This window comes from Physeter macrocephalus, chromosome 20 (assembly GCF_002837175.3).
Source record: "Physeter macrocephalus isolate SW-GA chromosome 20, ASM283717v5, whole genome shotgun sequence".
In the NCBI taxonomy this organism is placed as follows: Eukaryota; Metazoa; Chordata; class Mammalia; order Artiodactyla; family Physeteridae; genus Physeter; species Physeter macrocephalus.
This window is the reverse complement of record NC_041233.1, coordinates 84,407,156-84,422,979: the sequence shown is the minus strand read 5'-3', so window position 1 is coordinate 84,422,979 and position 15,824 is coordinate 84,407,156. Positions and strand designations below refer to the sequence as shown.

Here is a 15,824-nt window from a genome sequence, read left to right as displayed (position 1 = left end):
AGATGGGATACACGCCGGGCGCTGAGGGTGGGTTTCTGCCCTGGGCTGCCGGGGACTGGGCACCACGGGATGAAAGCAGCTGACTGTGGACATGGACCGCTCGGCTGCCCTCGGGGCTCGTGGAGGCCGACGCAGCCCAAAGCATCTTCCCGCTCAGGTCCTCCAACGAAGGGGTCAGTGGCGGTGCCACCAAGGCTGGGTCACGTGGTGACCCCCTGCCCACCTCACGTGGCCGAGGGCCTGGCTCTGCTCTGAAGCACGTCCAGGCCGTGTGGGCGAAGGTGACAGAGCCCCGCCTGCTACACGGTCGTCTCGTTCCTCCAGGGCCCCGTGCGGATGTTACCCGTGCTGTCAGAGCCAAAGGGCGCAGCGTCCCGTGCATCACCCTTGACCAGCCCGTTCTGGCCGGGGCCGCCAAGGGGCAGGGACTGTGTCCTCCGGAGCATCTCCAAGTGGGCCGGGCCGTGGGCTGCCTCCCTGCCAGGCCGTGGGGGACAGCCATAGAGCACGGGGCTGGCGGCGCTGCCCTCGGGCTGGCTGACCAAGGGGAAGGGGTCACCCTGGGCACAGCAGGCCAGCACGTGTGGCCCCACTGGGCCCTCGAGCGAGCTGGGGGGGCTGTCCGTGCGCGAGCTATGGGGGCTGCCGTCCAGGCTGGACGGGATGTGGTAGGCGTACTCCTGCCCGGCCGAGGCCGCCCGGTGCCGGCTGAGGTAGTGAGGCTGAGTTCTGCCCTGGATGCACCTGTGCAGGTGCGGGCCAGGCCCGAAGGCGTCCTCCTCGTGCACGTGGACGTGGGCTGCGTCCTCCATCAACTGCTCGCCGTGCATCTTGCTGCAGCAGGGTGTGGCCGGTGACAGGCAGCTGACGTGGCTTTGGGTGGCCTGCAGGTTGGTCATCTTGCAGTGGCTGGCTGGCGGGGGGCCGAAGCCCAGCGTCTTGCCGGGACACGGTGAGTCCTGCAGGCCGGCTGCGTGGCTCAGCACATCCCCGTTGGCGTCGAGCGTGGGGCGGGCGCCGAGCTTCGCGGCGTGGGGGTCCCCGCGGGAGGAGCAGCAGGACCACCAGCAGGACCACCAGCAGTGCCACACGTCTTCCCGCTTGGCGCAGTGGTGAATGAGCACGAAGAGCCCCAGGGTCACGCAGAAGGCGCCGTACAGGCAACTGAAGATCATGTCCAGGAAGTGGCCCTGGGACACGGCCAGCGCCCCAAAGGTCCACGTGGCCACGAACAGGAACAGCGTGAAGGCGGCGGCCCGCAGCTGGGCCTTGAACGAGTGCTCGTTCCGCAGCAGCGAGGCGACCAGGGCATCGTGGGCGGGCGGCGTGGCCCGCGGGGCCCCGGGGCTCTGGCCGGCCTCTGGCCCTGCCAGCCGCTGCGGCTCCTCCGTCCGCCCCCTGAGCTCGTACCTGCGCTCTGGGTGGCGCCGCAGCTGGACGTAGGTGCAGAGGAAGTACATGCAGGTGACCAGGGAGATGAAGGTCACCGGCCCGTAGAAGGCGCCCAGGCTGGGCTCCCAGGCCATCCAGCAGCTGTGGGAGGAGAGCAAGTCAGCAAGGGGGTCGCACCAGGCAGGGCACCGGGTGGGACTAGGGGTCACCGCTTCCCTGAGCTCGCGGGAGGCTCATCGTGAGAGAAGGAGACACACGAAATCAGGACGGGGCCGGCCCTCCTGCCGCCACCAGACAGCGTGGTGGGGGTTTGGGGGCGCCGGCGGTGGCGGTGGCCTGCAGGCGGCAGCCAGGCCTGGGTTCCGAGCCTCGGGCCGCCTCTCTGGCGCTGCTGCTTTTCTCGGGCGGCTGCCTTTCCTCCCAGCGTCAGCCGGACGTGGTGGGGCCGCAGGGCCGGGCCCAGGAAGGGGTGAGCCCCGGGGGAGCAGGGCCTGCGTGCCCTGCGGGGCTTTGCCCTGGGGGGGCAACTGGGGGAGGAGTGTGAGGGTGCGGGCATGGCTTCAGCGCCGGGGGTCGGCTGGGGGCCGAGCTGCGACCCGGGGCTGGCGCTGGCTCCTGTGAGCGAGGGGGCCACACCGGCCTCCCCAGGGGGCTCTACGGTGAAGGGCAGGGGGGCGGCTTCGGGGAGAGCCCAGCGGGGGCCCTGCAGCCCCGGAGCCTGAGAAGCCCACAGAAGCCACTGCCAGGTGCAGCTGACCGGTGGCCTCATGGCGGGAGCGGCCTGGGCAGGGCCAGCGAGGCCGGGGGCGCCGGCCGCGGGGGCGCCGAGAGCGAGGGGGGCCGGTGGGCAGGGCGCCGACGGAGCGGGGTCTGTCTCGGCTCCGACGCACAGCCGGGTCCACACTCTGCTGTCCTGGGCGGGGCGGCCCTGTTGCCGCGGGCACCCCCTCCACGCCCCCCTTCCAGCCCACGGTGCCGGGGGGACGGGAGGCGGGGAAGCCCGCGTGCGGGGAGGACGGCGCTCCTGGGCGGGGCCACGCCGCCCCCCACCGCGCGCCGTGCCCGGTACTCACTACGCAGAGTCCTCGTCCTCCATCCCGTAGTTCCGGATGTTCGTGGCGGCCGTGATGCCGCAGATGATGAAAGGGGCCCCTCCGCTGATGAGGTAGAACCTGCGGGAAGGGGCCGCTCACTGCGCTCCAAGTCCCCCCTGCAGCCCCAGGGCAGCCCCCCTTTCGCCTTCCTCGGGGCAGAGAGGGGGAGGCGAGGCCCGGGCGTCCCGGCCGAGCAGCTGTCCACCCTGGTGGCGGAGCCGCTGCCAGCGCCCCACCCGACCTGGCCTCCCCCGCGCCCCCTCCCCCAAGAGCCCTGCACCCCACATTCCCCACCCCCTGCACTGCCCCCGGTGTTCCCCCACATTCCCCACCCCCTGGGTCGCCCCACGTCTCCTCCATGTGTCCTCCCCCCACTGCTACACCTGTGCAGAGGTGACCCTGGCTGGGCCCAGCACGTGCGTCCGGGGACATGTGGTGTCCCGGTTCACGCGGCAGAAAAAACGGGGACAACGTGAAGCCCCAGAGTGGAGGGGTGAAGCCCCCACAGTGGACAGGGTGGAGGGGGCTGCACGCGCCACGGCGGACAGCACGGGGCTGTGGTGGACACTGTAGTCAGCCGCCTGGCCCCCTTCAGGCGGAGCTGCTCATCTCAGCGGCGCTGGGGCCTCTCAGCCCGAGCCAGGTAGCGCCTGGGTGGCTGGCGTCAGTGACTAGCCGTGCGTGCTCAGGTCAGTTGGCCTGATACCCTCAGGGTGAGAAGCTCACAGGGTCCGCCCCTTGTGCCTGTGTGTGCCGCCGGCAGCGTGGTTTCTCAGCTGCGTGGGGCAAGTTCTGGCGTCTGACCCCTCCCTGGGAGGACAGGGATTCACCTGGGAGGGAGTTGCCTGCCCCCCGTGAGCTGACTGTCCCATCTGTGGGGCCGCAGCCAACAGCTCCATCCAGGGGCGTTGGAGCGGGATCCTGGGGAGCGCGAGGGCCGGGGACTGCCGAGCACCCGTGCCACGGGCACCTGGCCGTGGAGCGTGCTGGTTGTCACACACGGCGATGGGTGGTGCCTCCGGTGGAGAGAGCAAGGGGCCAGCTCGGGGACGATCCCCCAGAAGAGGGTGTCATTCACAGGATGCCACAAATGCCCCAATCAATGGGAGGGCACCAGGTCCCCAGCGAGGGGAGTGACACGGAGTCCAGGTCCACGGGTGGAAGTGGATGACCCCGCACAGGGTCACACCCGCTGACGGGTGGGGACTCTGTGCCTCCCGGAATTCTGTATCCAGAGGGCACGTCCTCCAGAATGAAGGAGAAAGAAAGACACATTCTAACAGAAATAAAACCGGGAGCATTCATTGTCAACTGAACTGCACTTCAAGAAATGCCGAATAAAATCCTTCCAGATGACAGGATGCTGTACCAGACAGAAACTTGGAGGAACGAAGGTCATCAGAAATACTGAACATCCGGGTAAGTATAAAAGAGCTCGTTTCCTCTTAATTTCTTTAAAACATATATTGGTGTTTAAAGAAAGAATTTTAACACTGCCTTGAGGAGTTTGCAGTATAGGTAGGGGCACTATCTATAGTGTCTGTAGCATAAAGAGGGTGGGAGGAGAGATGGTCCCATGCAGTTGCAAAGTTTCTAATGTATTTTACATGAAATAGTGTAAGTTTCAAACAAAAAAGACTGTGGAAAGGCTGTGGATTTTAATCCCTAAAGCAACCATGAGCAGCTAATAGGCAAAAAGTTAATAGATAAATTAAAATGAAATGTTACAAAATATTAAAATGACCAAAGAAGAAAATAAAAAAGGGAGGACAGAAAAAAAAAGAGAAAAATGAAGCAAAAACAGAAAACAGATAATGAAATGGAGACCAAATCAAAACTCCCATTAAATTTTAATGGAATAAACATTCTAAGTCAAAGCCAGAGATAATCAGAATAGATTAACAACGGCAAAAAAGCAAGACCCAGTTATATACTGTCTACAACAGGAGGAAACATTTTAAGTAAAAAGACACAGAGAGGTTGAAAATTAATGGATGGAAAAAGCTATCCACACTAACTGAATCCAAGAAGGCCAGAGTGACTGCATTAATACCAGACAAAATAAACTTTTAAGAGAAAAGGGAAAGAGGAGCATTTCATAATGATATCAGTGTTAGTTCACAGGAAGACATTAAACTGTAAATGTGTGGGAGCCAAAGGGAAGATTCAAAATATGTGAAGCAAAAATGGGCAAAGTTAAAGGGAGAAATAAACCATTCCAAAATCAGAGCTGATGTTTGAAGATCTGAACAATAACACTAGTCCTTTCCTTGATTGCTCCTTCTAGAACATCACACCCAATAGTTGCATAGTACTCATTATTTTCAAGTGCACACTATTTACCATCGCAGATGATGTGATGCTCCATAAAACAAGTGTTGATAAGTGTAAAAGTATCGAAATCATACAGAGTATATTCTCTGATCAAAGTGAGATTAAATTAGAAACTAATAGCAATAAACTAACTCGGAAAACCACAAATATCTGAAAAATGAAATGACATACTTCTAAATAATTCATGGGACAAAGAATAAATCATAAGGGAATTAGAAAATATTTTAATCAGAATGAGAAAAAATACAGTATAATATTTCTGGGATGCAGGGCTTAGAGGGACACTCATAGCCATGAGTACGTCTATGAGGAAAAAAAGAAAGGTCTAAAGTTCAGTAACTGAAGATTCCACCTCAACGGGGCAGAAAAACAAAAGAGCAAAGTAGACTCAAAGTAACCAGGAGGAAGAAGATGACAAAAACAGGGACAGAAATAAATGAAAAAAGAAAACAAAAAATAGTGAAAATTATCATGCCAAAATTGATTTCCTGAAAAAAAAAGTCAACAAAACGATACACTCGTAGCTGGACTGATCAGGGGTAAAGAGAGAGAGCACAAATTGCCAGCATCAGGAAAGAGGGGTCAGCATTGTCCCCCCACAGACACTGAAAAAATGAATATACTATAAACAACTGTACGCTAACTATTTAGCAACTTAGATGAAATGGATAAGTTCCTTGAGAAAAATACAAGTTACCAAAACAGAAACGAGAAGCATTAGAAAATCTGGATACTCTCTTTCTAGGGAAAACACTGACTTCAATATCCACAAACATCTCACAGAGAAACTCCAGGCTCTGCGAGTGTCCCCAGTGAATCAGAACACACATCTGAGGAAGAGAGAACACCAATCTGATACGGCCTCTTCCGGAAAATAGAGGAGGAGGGAACACCTCCTGCCTCAATTTATGAGGCCAGCATGAGCTGATACCCAGCCCACGTGGAGACATTTAAAAAAGAGTTGATTACACACAGCAACCCTCACGAACACAGACACAAACATCTCCAACAGTGTGTCAGCATATGAAATCTAGGACTTTGTGAAAAGGACAAAGCATCACGACCAAGTAAGAATGATCACAGAAATGCGAATTAGCCTGTTATTCATAAACATCGATCAATGCAGTTCATCATATAAACGCAGGTAGCCACGTGACTGTCTAATAGGTGTAGCAAAAACATTTGAGAAAATTTAAGACGCATTCATCATTAAAAAATCTCAGCAAACTAGGAATCGATGAATCTCCTCAACCTGCTGGGAGGCGTCTATGAAGACTGGTGGCCAGTGTCATCCTTGACGGTGAGATGGTAGAGGTTCCCCAAGATCAGGAACGGACAAGGTGCCCCTCCCCCCAGTCCCTGCGAACCCCGTCCTGGACACCCCGGCACCCTGATGAGGCAGCAAAGAAGTAAAGGCACCAGTGAGAATGAAGTAAGTACGTTTCTGTTTGCAGGTGACCTGACTCGTTACCTGAAAAATGCTGTGGCGTCCCCAAAACAACTGCTGGGACTAACGAGAGAATTTAGACGGTTACGAGCTTATCACACAAAAAATCAGTTATACTTTGTACGTGAGCAGGAAACCACTGGAAAATAAAAATGCTGTTTACAATGACATCAAACCGGAATCCCAGCAGATTCTTTTTTTTTAAGTGGATAATTCATTCTGAAATTTATATGGAAATGTAAAGGGTCTGGACTATCGAAGGCCATCCTGAAAAAAAGACGGGCCGCAGGATAGACTGCGAAGCCCCAGCATCAGGACCGTGTGGTCCTGGAGGGAAGCCTGACAGTGAACAGGGACACTTGGCTCTGTCCCATCCAGGCTGGCTAGGGGTCTCCCCATGGAGAGAAGAGCTGAGCACGGCCCCTCCACCGGGGCCTCCCTTCCTGGGGTGAGGCTGGGGGTTCCCCACTTGAAGAGAAACTGTCAGAGCTCTTTCTGGGAGGCGGGGCCTGTGTAGGCAGCACTTTCAGCCTGATGACAACCAGTGACAGGTGACTGGGCCCCTCCAAGCACCTCCATGGGCCAGAGCCCCATCGCTGCCTGCAGCCCCTCCAGGCGCACTCCTGCCTGGGCCTCCCCTTTCTGTCTCTCTGCCGGGACCCCGGGCCCTCCCGCCGCTCCGTCCGTCCTGCGGCTCCAGGCTCACCTCCTCTGCGCCTGCGGCACCATCCGCTTTGTTCCCTGCACACCGGGTCACCTGCATGTTCTCCATGAAGGCAGGGGCCTCGCCCACCCCGTTCCCCTCAAGCTGCTGCCAGCGCAGCACGTTCCTCTGAGGAGTGGTGCCCAGTCTGTGTTCTCGTACGATGTTCACTGTCTGTAGGTGACAGCAGGCACGGGGTGGGGGGGGGCGGGCCCCGCACTGCTCCGAGCACCTCGGGGCCTGAGCTCTGAGCGCCTTCCCTGGGGCTCCGGGTGTGAGCGCGCGGCCTACGCGGCCAGCCCAGAGCAGAACGAAAAGAGAAGCGCCGCGCCCGGAAACGGGCCGATCCGCAGGGCGCCGTCACAGGCGTGTGGCCCGAGGCCTGGGTGAGCGGCAGCCTGAGCGCCAGAGGCTGGGGTGCCCCCGCCCCCGTGGAGGGGCGTCTGCAGACCCCGCGGGCGCCGTGAGCCAGCCTCCGGGATTCCAGCGCAGCGCGAGGCGGGCCAGCGGCCGGGCCAGATAAAACTGCAGGGACGGTGGCCCGGCTGCCTCAGTGCGTTGGGGAAATCTTCGCAGGGGAGCGAGTGCTTGGGGACCCGGCCCGAGGGTCCTGCGCCGGCCACGCAGCAAAGGGGTCTGGCCTGCGGGCCTCCACGCCCCCGTGTTGCAGCCGCTCTGCTCCCACAGCCGACGGGGCTGCTCGGAGAGAAACCCGGGGTTTGATCAGGAGACACCTTTAGCACACGGTGAGACGCGTCGGCAGGCGGCCCCACGGGATGTGACACGCATGGAAGGGACCCCTGCTCAAGCCTGCGCCGCCCCCCGCGGCTCCATGGCTCAGGGAGCCCCCGAGAAGCCCTGCAGCGGGGGGCCCAGGGTGGTCTCTTCTCTGGTGTCTGGGGGGATGGAGAAACGGGCGACATGGCTAAGCCACAGCCAGCCGAGGGACAGCTTGCCCAGAGACCCCGCCGTGGGTCTCAGCCCGGGGCGATTCAGCGCTGCCGCTGCCTTTCTCTTCCCTGGAGGCCGAGAGGCAGCCGGAGCCCTGGAGCCAGTAGGTTGGCTCTGCCCCACCCGCGGTGGACAGTCCGGGGCCCACGCGGCTGACACCGCCCTCCCCCGCACGGCGAGGCTGCAGCCCGAGCCAGACTGTGCCCTGGCCCTGGAGTCCTGCAGGCTGAGCGCTCACGGCCTCTCTGCTGCCTCTGGCCACGCCCCCTTCAGCCCCCGGGCGCCTCTTCCTCTGCAGGGAGCTTCGCCCGGCCTCTGCCCGGGCTGTTCCGGCTCCAAGTCCACACCTGCCGGGGGCCGTGCCGAGCTCAGGTCGCGGGGCGCCGTGCAGGCTCGGTCAGCAGGGGGCGCGGGAGGCCGCCGCCGGCCCCTCGGCCAGGCGACTGTTCTCGCTGCGGCCGCTGGGCGCTCCGCGGGGGGAGCCTCCGCCCCCTGCCTGACCCGGCTCCCCCGCCCCCGCATGGACCTCCCTGCAGCAGCCTCCACTCCCCACCCCAACCAGCCGACTCCAGTCCAGCCGCAGCCTCTCCGTGAGGTCGTGACCCCAGTGCTGGAGGGGCCGCGAGCCGAGGGTGCAGCCGCCACTAGAAGCGGGCAAAAGCACGAAAACGGATTCGACCCTGGAGCGTCCGGGAGCGCCAGCCCTGTCCACACGTGGATTTAGCCCAGGGGGGCTGGTTCAGACGTCTGACCCCAGGACTGTGTGATGATAAATCTGTGTAGTTTTAAGCCCCTGAATTTGTGGTGATGTTTTCCAACAGGAGCAGGAAACTGACCTGGTCCCCCAGCTTACACCACCCAGAAATTCCCGTCCCAGGCGGAAGTCAGGAGTGTAAGTGGCAGTGGAATCACAGAGCTGAGTGTACGAGGCATCTGGAGGGAAGGACGGGTTTGTTAACCGGACGCAGCACTCGTGCCCCAGACTCCTGCTTTAGAAGGTGCCTTCCAGCCGGTAGGAGTCGGGACAGCCGTTTGTAACACCAGGAGCCCCAGGTGATGCAGGGGATGTGCGCCGTCCTACGGCAAAGGACAGACGGATGGACGGACGCACGGCCCAGAGGGAGGATGGGAGGAGGCTGGGTGCTCAGCAGGGGATGGCAGATGGGACCCCCAAGAGGTCCCCCCCAGGGAAAGGGGCAAGGGCTGAGGGGTTTGGTGGGGTCACACCCGCCTCCGGCGCCACCAGGAGCAGCGTAACTATAGGAGAGCTGGTCATTTGTCCACGTCACACGACCAGATGGTGACACAGTCACAGAGACGGGTCTGAAAAACACACTGTGCAGTGAAAGAAACCAGATAAAAATACGAAATGAGCGATGCCATGTGGATACGGCTCAAAGTCAGTGCAGACAAAACTGGCGTTTAGGGGTGCATACTTGGGTGGTAAAACTATTAAAAAAGGCAATAAAAGTCATGAATCAGGACAGGGAGGGGGCTGGGTGTGGGCACGGCCGAGCTTTCCGCAGGGAAGGCTCCTGTTTCTTCCCCTGAAGGGCACACGAAAATTTCATAAACCTGTGCTGATATTTTAGACTTATTTGGGGTGTAAATGTTCTATTTCTCAAAAAAAAAAAGTTTAAAAAAAAGGCAAAGAAAGAGAAAGGAGCAGCCCTCTCCCTGAGCCTGGGGTGCCACAGAGCCCGGAGAGTGTGGGCTCCGGCAGCTCTGACCCCGCCACCCGCCTGCCCGGGCACCTGACCGTTCCCCGTCCTGTCCTCTGAGCTGGGCCTGGGCCCTGCCCTGCACACTCGCCTGGCTGGAGCCCGCGTCCAGTCAGAATAAACCAGCTCCCGGGACAGAGAACGCTGGACAGCTGGCACAGGGCCCAGATGGAGGGCGCTGTCCCTGCTGAAGCCACTCGGGTCCTGGGCAGGCAGCTGTGGGGCTGGGTGAGGAGCCCCTGCGTGTGCCTGTCCCCAGCTCCGGGCAGGCCCAGCTGCCCCGAGGGTGCGGTGTCAGTGACGGGCACACAGTGAGCTCAGGCCACTGGAGTTTCTGGCTCCAGCAGCGCAGGTCCCATCCACTTGAGCTTCAGTATTTTAAATGGGCTTTTGTTTAAGAGTCCCCTCTTTCCGCTTTTAGGCTAGTAATCCGCAAGCCTCCAGGGCCGCAGGGAAGCCTGACTTTGAAATCCCCACGGCCTCCCCAGTGCCTTTCCTGTGTCAGCTGAGCTGAGCGGAGGACCCTCTTTCCAGGTCAAGGGGGAGCAACGCTTCCCCGAGAGTCCAAAAGGCCACAAGAGAGGATGGAGACCAGCAGAGGCCAGTTTCTCCCTCTGCGGCTTGGCCACCAGAAGGGACCAGTGGGTGAAGGAGCCCCCAGAAAGGACCTGGGAGGAGAAGGCGCATCAGGCTGTGATGAGGGTCCTGACCGCGGAGTGGGGGCCATGAGTCCCCCTCACCCCGCTGGACAGTCAGTCCACTGTCCGGGGCCATACGTGCTCAAGGCGCCCTCCCCCAGGACAGCCCGAGGAACTGCCGTCAGCCGACAGACCCTGGCTGGTCCGCGCCCTCGTGGAGCCTGGGTCTCTGTGGACGAGATGCGCTGACACGAAGAGCAGATGTGAACGACTCTCACGGGGGTCACTGCTGCCAGGCCTCCCTGTGTCCTTGAGCCAGGGAGATGCAGTCGGGGTGTGGGGAGCTTCAAGGAGGATGACCTGTGAACCTGCCCAGGCGCCGCCCTTCAGGCCCGGTGTCCATCAGACAGGCGTCCGTCAGCTAGGCGTCCGTCAGCTAGGCGTCCTCCTGGTGCAGTTAGCGTTGCTTGTGTCGCTCAGGACTTCTGAAACGCGAGACATCAGGCTGATGATTTCCGCTCAGGTGAGAGAGCCGTCCACATCCATCACCCAGGTATGTGGCTTTTAGAGCCACCGATGTGCCTCTGAGATGCAGACCCTCACGTCCAGCTTGCACTGACCGGGGTGGACAGAGGAAGGTGATAACCCTTGAGGATTTGAGGCCTGGAGAAAAGCTGGTGGATGAAGGCCTCAGGGCCACACAGTGAGGGACGCCTGTCCGAGCCCTGACTATGCCATGCAGATGCTCCAAGACCACCTCCTGTTCAGAGTGTGCCCTGCGTTTAGCATGTAGCCGGGGCGCTTTACGATGACCAGCATGAAGCCGCACCCCAACTTCCATGATTCTCTCAGTGACAGGTGCCAGCACGTGGGGCCGTGTGGTTGCTTTCACCTAGAATGAGCCCTGTGTTCCTGGGCCAGGTCTGTGGGCCAGGACGTGATCCCAGGTGTGGCCTCACGGGTCCCCAGGGGTCAGGCTTGGGGGGCCCTGCTCGGTTCACCGACGGCCCTGGAGCCCTCTGCCCCCGTGGCCGTGCCGGGGTGTTGTGTGGTTCCGCCTGGCCCAGCGCTTGCCGAGCACGTCCCAAGCCCCTGGCCGTCTTTAATCACTGCTGCGAGAAGGCGTTCCTGGCAGAGAGAGCCCCAGGGAACTATCCCTCCACCAGGCAGGGCCGTCCAGGGTCGGGGCCGACTGCACGGGGGCTAATGGACGCACCAGGGGCCTCAGCTCTGCAGGCGCCTGCCATCCAGGGTGTAGGCACCTCGGCACCAGCGCCAACTGCAGTTTCCACATAAGAAAACCACCAACTGACCTTAAGTAATAGGAAACTACCTAGGTGCACTTTATCAGAAAGGGCAGAACAGATTGCAAAATTAGGATGTAATTCCATGCCGCTAAATTGGGAATTAGCCCCTGAGCATCGGTAAAATCACAGCAAGAAGCTCCGTTTGATTCTAAGGTAGACTCCCTTTGGCCGACTGCTGTGGACTGAATGTCCCCCGTTCCCATGTTGACATCCTAAACCCAAGGTGGTGGTATTAGGAGGGGCCTTGGTCATGCGAGTGGAGCCCTCACGAATGGGATTAGCGCCTCATAAGAGACCCCAGGGAGCTCCCAGCCCCTTCTGCCCCGTCAGGTCGCAGCGAGAAGACGCACATCTAGGAAACAGGAAGCTGGTCCTCACCAGAAACCGAAGCTGCTGGTGCCTTTGTCCTGGACGGTCGGCCTCCAGACCGTGGGAGACAAGTGTCTGTTGTTGAAGCCGCCGGCCTGCGGAGTTTTGTTTTCGTCACCCGAATGGATTGAGACTAAGGGAGCGGGAGAGGTGGAGAGGTCTGTCCACCCAGAGACCCTGGCGGAGGGGCCTTGGCCAGCCCAGCCCATCCACAGAGGCTGCGGACGGTGCCCTGCACAGCTGTTCTAGCGGCTCCCCCGGCGCTGGCTGAACGGCCCGCGAGCGGCTGGGCTCGGAGACTCACGATCACCAGGTTACACGCGGCACCTTCCGTGGGGATGACACGGGCAGGGGAAGTAGAGACGTGGACAGAGAAGGGCCCGAACGAGGCTAAAGAGACAAACAGTCGTGGAGTTTGGGTGCCGAGCCCTCCTCGTGGCGGCGGCCTTTCAGCAGTGGCCGAGCCACGGCTCCTGGTCCCTCAGCGTGGACACCTGCCTCGTTTTCTCGTTTGTGTCTCTCGGCCAGGCTCTCCCTCCCCAGCTTTCTCCCTCTCCTCCCCCCGACCCTCGGAAGTGCTGACCAGCAGGCTGGCTCTGCTCCTCGAGGCTGGCGGCTGGGGACCTGGGTCTCGGCGGTTCCCCATGTCACTGACTGATGAGGGTGTTCCATGTGCCAGGTCGGCCCGCACACTTGTGCCAGTGGCAGGTCTGGGGGCGCCTGCTTCCTCCAGGGTCTGGAGGTCACCAGCTGTGGCGGTCGGGCTGCAGGGGCACCTGTGCAGCCGGTCCCCAGGGCAGATCCGAATGTGCCCGCAGCGGCTTCCCTGGGCAGATCCGAATGTGCCCGCAGCGGCTTCCCTGGGCAGAAACGCTGTGTGCGTTCTGTTCCTAGAGGATGCTCCCGTGTGAAGAATCCTCCACTTGGGTTCTTGCTTGGGGCTTCAGCACCTTCTCGGCCCCACACTGCAAGTCACACCCCAACCGGCTAAACCCGCGTGGCAGACCCAGCCCTGGACTTGGTCTTCTGCTTGTTCCTGCTGCTTGGTTTGCTTTCAGGCCACCCAGTGAAATTCCCCGGTGCCAGAGCCCCTCAACCGCACCCCGGGCCCCAGCACGGTCCGCACCTCTGTGTCGAGCACCTTGGCTGTGCCTTGTGTGCCTGGCATGACAGAGGGGTGACAGAGGAGTGACAGAGGAGGGGAGGCTGGGAAGACGGGGCTCCTCCTGACGTGGGGAGGGGACGAGAACAACGTGGAGCAGCGCCCAGCTTCCTGACACTGGCGTGGGGGTGACGGTGCTAGTGCCTTACTGAGCCGCCTGCTGTGTGTGGTGGTGCTGGGCGTGGGCTCGGGTCCACGTGGACACACCAGGGTGCTGGGCATGCGCTCGGGTCCACGTGGACACACCAGGGTGCTGGGCATGCGCTCGGGTCCACGTGGACACACCAGGGGACTGGGCAAGCGCTCGGGTCCACGTGGACACACCAGGGTGCTGGGCGTGGGCTCGGGTCCACGTGGACACACCAGGGTGCTGGGCGTGGGCTCGGGTCCACGTGGACACACAGGAGCGTGGGTGTGGTTTTGTGTCCCTCGTGGACACACTATTAGTTGTGTTGGGGCCTCTGAGAAACAGCATTGGCACCTTGGGGACTGAAGGCTGGACCAGGGCTGCATGGACACTGGGCGGCGGTGGCTGGAGTGGGGAGCTCTGCCTTGAGTCCCTCTGAGCATCTTGGTGTGAGGGGACCCTGTCGTGGGTGGGCGGCGCTGTGTCCTGGATCGGGGGGCCTGGTGGTGGAGGCTGGGCTGGGTGGGCCCTTGGGAGCTGGACCGGGCTCCTGGCCGGGTCCATGGTCCAGTCCTGCCCCCTCACTGGGCAGTTCCCCCGTGGGGCATGGTCCTCTCTCACCTCCTGCTGTTCTTTCCCACCTCCGCCCTCCCCCTAGCCCTTCACAATGCTTCCTGCACTGCCCATGTGCTGGTTCCCCAAGGCCTACCCCGCCCCCACCCAAGAAAACCAGAAGGTCCTGGTCCTGACACCCTGGGCCCAGCTGAGGCTCTGAGTCTGTCCCATCCCCAGACTCCCACCCCCAAAGCTGAGGGGTAGCACCTCCTTGTCTAAATGTACACCTTTTTGTTCCAGGTGGTGATACCCCAGCAGGAAGCCCTGAGGCAGGACTGACGGGCCAGGGACCCAATTCACACTCAGCTCACAGCCATGAGAGACCCGTAAAGGCCTTGACTCTGCTCAGTGACCCTTGGGCCTGGCCCGGGGCCTGAATCGAGGTGCTCCCCTAGAGCCCACACTCCACGCCCATTCCGTTCCTCATTAGAGAAAGCAGAAAGCTAACCTGGCCGTGCAGCCCCACAGCAGAACCTGCAAAGTAACCCGCCTCCACCCCAGGCCCTCCCCGGCTCCTGACCCTGACCTCAGAGCTTTCCAAACACTGGGAGGAACGAAATAGTATGTTTCCCATCATTGGAGTCAAGATCTCTCCCCTCAGCCACGTGGCCCTTCAGTCAATCTGGAATTCCCTCACTCAGCTGTCTCTAAGACTTTCAGCACGATTCTAGAGAGATTCACCCCACCCCCTGAAAACTGAATGATCTGTGGAAAATAAACAACACATTCATAGATAACCAGTGGGTAGAAGAGAAAATCACAAGGACAATCAGAAAAGACCTTGAGATGAATGAATAAACCCCACAACACACCACAACCTCTGGGATCAGCAAAAGCATTGCCCAGAGGGAAATTCATAGCCATAAGTTCTAGAGTCAAAACAGAAAGATCTCCAATCGGGAATCTGACTTTATACTGTAAGGAACTGGGACAAAGGAGAGCAAACTGAATTCAAATCAGCAGAAGGAAGGGAATAATAGACACTAGAGCAGAGATAAATACAATAGAGGCGATCACTAATTAGCTGCTGATGTGTGAACTGGGACAACCCTCGAATCTCTTTATGCCTCAGTTTCCTTATTTTGTAAAATAGAAATAGTCATGTTCCCTCTAATGTGTGCGAAAGTACTTCGTAAACTTTGAGGTATTATTAAACTTACTTTACGTCAGACACATTTTCTGTTCTAAACAAACTGTGAATAATCATAAAACACATGCCCGCCCTTTAGCGCAGAGCGTGACAGAGTATGTGCTCAATAAATGTCGCCTATTTCAAAAAAGAAAAATTAAAAAATAGAGAAAATTGATGAAATCAAAGTTGGTTCTTCAAAAAGATTGACAAAATTGGCTAACTATTAGCTAGACTAAGAGAAAAAGAGAGAGGACTAACACAGTCCTGGAAGTCCTAGCCAGAGCGATTAGGCAAGAAAAGAAAGAAAAGCATTCCAATTGGAAACAAAGAAGTAATACTCCCTACATGCAGATGACATGAGGTATATAAGATCCCAAAGGATCCACGGAAAGTTGCTGGAACTAGTAGGCAATTTCAGCCAAGTTGGAGGACACAAGATCAACACAAGGAATCAGTTGTATTTCTATACATACGCAATGAACAGCCTGAATATAAAGCTAAGGAAACAATCCCATTTACAATAGCATAAAAAAATACTTAGGAAAAAATTTAACCACGGAGCACAAGATATGTGCACTGAAAACTGTAAAACATTCCCGGGAGGAATTAAAGAAGAATGGAAAGACAGCCTGCGTTTACAGATTGGATACTGCTAATAATGTTAAAGTGGTAACACATCTTGACACGCTCTCCAGATTCAATGCAATCTCTATCCAAAGTCCAATGGCCGTTTTTGCAGAAATGGAGAAAACTATTTTAATATTTGTGTGGGATTTCACAACTGTTTTCTTTTTATTTCTCAGTGGAAAACTGCAGAGCTGGGCTGGGAGGA

The 15,824-nt window shown here is 58.7% G+C and overlaps 1 protein-coding gene across 1 annotated transcript in view; it reads right to left on the bottom strand.

Annotated features, from left to right (window-relative positions):
• Positions 1-299: 299 nt before the first annotated feature.
• Positions 300-15,824, bottom strand: part of ADGRA1 (adhesion G protein-coupled receptor A1) — a 32,221-nt gene continuing 16,696 nt past the window's right edge. The window contains exons 6-7 of the mRNA XM_024121467.2: positions 2,466-2,564; positions 300-1,533 (exon numbers count right to left, since the gene is read on the bottom strand). Coding sequence (XP_023977235.1) covers positions 300-1,533; positions 2,466-2,564 — 1,333 coding nt within the window. The remainder of the gene's footprint in view (positions 1,534-2,465; positions 2,565-15,824) is intronic.